Source organism: Nansenia antarctica, assembly GCF_963989245.1.
Source record: "Nansenia antarctica genome assembly, chromosome: 5".
In the NCBI taxonomy this organism is placed as follows: domain Eukaryota; kingdom Metazoa; phylum Chordata; class Actinopteri; order Argentiniformes; family Microstomatidae; genus Nansenia; species Nansenia antarctica.
In genome coordinates, this window is record NC_137690.1 from 15,075,566 (window position 1) to 15,080,565 (window position 5,000).

Genomic DNA, 5,000 nt, shown 5'->3' on the forward strand with positions numbered 1-5,000 from the left:
ATAGTCATGAAAGTAGTTGAAATTAAGGAAACCTTGTGTTGCCACTACAACAGAGGGGATTTTAGAGGCCTATTTGTGACTTCTAAGTCCAAATGTACCTATCTTCGTACCACACGGTTGTCTTCTTAATAGAACGGTCAATGTCTGAGTCATCCATATGAGAGGGCTCCCAGGTATCTGTCCCCTCCAGCATAGCCATCTAGGGACTACAGGGGAACGGGGAGTCGCTGTCTGACCCTGGTTGGACAGTAGCCACAGGAATTCCTCCTTAACCAGGCCTAACCCAGACCTAACACAGTTCAGACGCTATGAGACTGGTCTGTGCCAGCACTGTGGTTAATAGGGCTGTAAGAGCTGCTTTCTCGTTCATAGAGAAAGAGAGAGAGAGAGCGAGAGAGAGAGAGAGCAGCTAACATATGACGTTGTACTGGAGCATTCCTGTGTTATTGCTTAAAGATGTCCATCTGTCCCTAGCTCCGTTCCCTCTCTTTTTCTCTCACACTAACTAGTGCTATTCTAGCCCACACAGCCAGTCTCTACCTGAGAGAGCAGAGGGTAGTGGAGGAGTTATTCAGTTTGATGGAACCCCCCCCCTCTCTCTCTCTCTCTCTTTTAAACAGTGCCCTGCATAAGTAATGGGAGAGTGAAGCATTGTTTTCTTTTTTCGGCTCTACACTCCAAAATAAATTTGAAATCAAACAATTACTACCAGGTAGAAGTAGAGCTTTTACCTCATACAGAAATTACAACACTTTTTATGCATAGTCCGGGTGCATAGCCAGGGTACCCAAAAGTAATGGGACAATTGGCTTCACAGGTGTTTCTGGTATGCCAGGGGTGCACAGGCAAATGGCAAGAGAGCCAGCAATGTGTAGTATTGACTCTAGGTTTTAAATGTGCTTTTGGAGTTTGCTATTGGTGTCTGTCAACATGAGGGCCAAAGAGGTGTCAATGAAAGTCAAGGAAGCCATTATTAGGCTGAAGAAAAATCAGCAACATAGCCAAAACCTTTGGCCTGCCAAAGTCAACTGTTTGGAACATCATTAAAAAGCACTGCTGACCGCAGGAATCGCGAACAGGCTGGTAGGTCAAGGCAGACTTCTACATTGGATGACCAAAGAATGTATCAGAGACTACCATCCGCAGAATATTTCACCAGCCAAACTATAGCTGCTTCATTGCAACAAGGTACAAACCATTCGTTATCCTCAAAAAGGATGGTCAGGTTACAGTTTGCTAAAAAGTACGGTACCTAAAAGCCTGCAGTGGTCTGGAAAAAGGTCTTGTGGACAGATAAGATTAATATTATTATGTACCAAAGTGGTTGCAAGAGGATGATCTGTGATGCATAGGGTGTAGTTTTGGGCATGTATAGCTGCTACTAGAACTGGCTTACTTGTCTTTATTGATGATTGGAACTGCTAAAGGCAGGATGAATTTTTAAGTGTATAGAAATGTCTTGTCGCTCAAGTGCAAATGCCTCCAAATTCATTGGATGGCGCTTCATCATGCAGTAATACAATGACCTAAAACATACTGCCATAGCAACTGAGGAGTTTTTCAGGGCCAAAAACGTGGAAAGGTCTTGACTCTTGATTGACCAAGTCAATCTTCAGATTTAAATCCAATTGAACATTTCATTTCTGATGATAATATTTTAGGCAGAAAGACCTCAAAAGATGGATGGATAATTTGGACATTGCTCTCCCATTACTTGTGGGTACCCTGAAATATGGTAAAAATGTAAGAATTTAATTTCAGAATAATTTCTGAATGGTGAAACTAATACACCAATACCATCAAATAAAGGCTGAGAATTTCTACTTTAACCTTATAGTAATTGTTTGATTTTGAACACTTTTGGAGTGTAGTGCCAAAATAAGAGGAAATGCTTCACAGTCCCATTACATACGCAGAGCACTGTATGTTCATGCTTTGTCTCTCTCTCTTTCTCCTTCATTCTCTATAGGTGGAGGAGGGAAGCGGAAAGGGAGAAGTAAGAAATGGAAGGAGATCCTTCGCTTCCCCCACATAAGCCAGTGCACTGAGCTGTGCAACAGCATTGGTAAGTCTGAGTGTTTGTGTGTGTGTGTGTGTGTGTGTGTGTGTGTGTGTGTGTGTGTGTGTGTGTGTGTCTGTGTGTGTGTGTGTGTGTGTGTGTGTGTGTGTGTGTGTGTGTCTGTGTCTGTGTCTGTGTCTGTGTCTGTGTCTGTGTCTGTGTCTGTGTCTGTGTCTGTGTCTGTGTCTGTGTCTGTGTCTGTGTGTGTGTGTGTGTGTGTGTGTGTGTGTGTGTGTGTGTGTGTGTGTGTGTACAGGTGTTTCTGTCCTTTTAGAAGCTGTCTGTTTACTGTAGTAATACTTGGTGGGTCACTACTCAGAAAGCCTAATGGCCCAGGCCCAGACACTAACATATGTGTGTGTGTGTGTGTGTGTGTGTGTGTGTGTGTGTGTGTTCGGTGCGTGTGTGTGTGTGTTCGGTGTGTGTGTGTGTGTGTGTGTGTGTGTGTGTTCGGTGCGTGTGTTTATGCACATGTGTTTCCTGGCAGAGAGGGACTACGTCAGCCTGTGTGAGAAACAGCCTATCGGGAGACTGCTGTTCCGGCTCTACTGTGAGACCAGACCTGAACTGCTGCGATGCATCCATCTACTGGACGCCATGGTACACACACACACACACATACACACACACACAATCACCCACACCCACTCGCTTGGATTAAACAATAGCCTATTCCGGTTGAGTTGACTAAGTGGAGACAATCAAATGGAGTAGCGATTATACCACAAGACTCCTGTGGACCACTTCACCCCCCCCCCCTATCTACGCTTCCTTCCCTCCCTCCCCCTTTTCTCTATGTCTAGACGGAATGCCTCCCACATGACACATTTTAAGTCTTTAGAATAAAGCCCAGAATATCTATGGAGGCATGTGGCCAGACAGAAAGAGAGGATTGTTTCCCATCGCCCCCCTCCCCTCCATATGCCCCCTGCCCCCTTGCCCAACCCCCCTAGCCCCTTCCCACCCAGCCTAAAAATGACCAACATCACACCAGAGCTGCTCACCATTAGAATGGATCCATAGACATGTACATGTATTTGTGGCCATACTCGATACTCTAGACTTGATTGAAGACAATGATAGCCTTGATCATGATGACAGATTATTAAAAAATAGGGGCGGGATTCATATGTGAACATATGATGAGAGATGGAGAGACTGTGTGGCACCCATACAAACACACATTTCTAAATTTAAGAGCCATTTTCAAAGGTTATTGAAAGACCGTGTTTTATTTTATTTAGGAAAAGGCACAGTCAGTTACAGTGGAGTGGTACAGAGAGAGAATGTGTGTGTAACAACAGAAGGAATGTGCTTGGGAGTCCCTGTGGTTCCTCTTACGTCAATTCAGGCAGAGGGGTGTGAGTGTGTGGGTGTGGGTGTGTGTGTAGGTGATTGTTGCTAAAACACTGTCAAAGACTTATGAAAAAGGCATTAATATTTTTTTACATACTGTACACACACACACACACACGCACGTACGCATACACAAACACAATCAGAATAAGCCGTCTGATTGTTACCCTCAAGGGTCAGCAAAAAGGAAGTGGAGACGCCTCTTTAGCCTTTTGGCAGCAACACACACACACACACACACACACACACACACACACACACACACACACATACACAAAACATAACAAAGGCCAGAGGATCAGATCGAATCACAGGAATATACACCACACACCTCTCTCTCTTTCTCTCTCTGAAAGCGTTGGTATGGTTTTTGGCCAATGGAGTCATGGTTCTTCTAGCACTGAGTGACGCTTGTGCTTTTTAAAGACTGTTTTTGCTGGAGCTCAGTATGTGTGTGTGTGTGTGTGTGTGTGTGTGTGTGTGTGTGTGTGTGTGTGTGAGGGTGAGGGTGAGGGTGTGTTTGTGTGTAACGGAAAGCCGGTGACGATGATGTGATGTGACACACTGTGACACTCCAGGACCTCATGGCATCCCGCCGTGTTTACTGTGTGGTTGCCAGGCAACGCAGGGTTACATATGGAGTCACAAACAGTGTGTGTGTGTGTGTGTGTGTGTGTGTGTGTGTGTGTGTGTGTGTGTGTGTGTGTGTGTGTGTGAGTGAGTGAGTGAGAGAGTGAGTGAGAGAGGGAATGAGAGAGAAAGAGTTGGTCTGTGTGTGTCTGTCTTCTTCTGTGATTGACAGGTGGTTATGGAATATTGTAATTATGAAAAGTTGTGTTCTTTAGGAAGACTATGAGGTGACTCCTGATGAAAAACTGAAAAGCAGAGGAGATCAGATCATAGGGAAGTTTCTCGCTAAATCGGTGAGTATCAGGTCAGCTATATTTTGTTCAAAACATTCAACAACAAATTAACAGGCGATTTTTCACAGTGCTTGGTGGTAACTGTTAATTTTGTATGTGTGTGTGTGTGTGTGTGTGTGTGTGTGTGTGTGTGTGTGTGTGTGTTTCACTCTGCAGTCATCAGAGTTTGTAGAGGTTGTTGAAGTCCATGCAGAGCAGTGCAAAACAAACTTGGAGCTTAGCCCCTGCAAGGAGATTTTCATCGACTGCCACAAGTGAGTGACCTCTCTTGCTATCACTCTCATTCTCTTTCTCTCTCACTCTCTCACTCTCTCTCTCTCTGCCCCCCCCCGTTTCCTCTTCATCTTCTACAGCTAATATCCTTCTTCACTTGTCTGTTACCAGGGCCCTCCATGACTATCTGAGTGAAGCTCCGTTTTCTGACTACCAGAACAGCATGTACTTCGACCGCTTCCTACAGTGGAAGATGCTGGAGAGGTTGGTTGGTTATTCTCTCCCATCTATCACCTCATAAGGGAGTTGGAGTTATTAGTTTATTGTTCTATGATAAAAGCAAGACATTATACGAAGAAATCTGTTCAAGGCGTTTCATTTCAGTAGGACCTTAGTCAAGTACTTAAACACACACAATGTTATTAGTGATACTTTTGACATGATGTCAG

The 5,000-nt window shown here is 44.5% G+C and overlaps 1 protein-coding gene across 1 annotated transcript in view; it reads left to right on the forward strand.

Annotated features, from left to right (window-relative positions):
* Positions 1-5,000, forward strand: part of grk5l (G protein-coupled receptor kinase 5 like) — a 33,540-nt gene that overhangs the window by 22,646 nt on the left and 5,894 nt on the right. Inside the window, exons 2-6 of the mRNA XM_080532510.1 lie at positions 1,970-2,065; positions 2,547-2,659; positions 4,261-4,338; positions 4,495-4,592; positions 4,723-4,815. Of these exons, the coding sequence (XP_080388636.1) occupies positions 1,970-2,065; positions 2,547-2,659; positions 4,261-4,338; positions 4,495-4,592; positions 4,723-4,815 (478 nt within the window). The remainder of the gene's footprint in view (positions 1-1,969; positions 2,066-2,546; positions 2,660-4,260; positions 4,339-4,494; positions 4,593-4,722; positions 4,816-5,000) is intronic.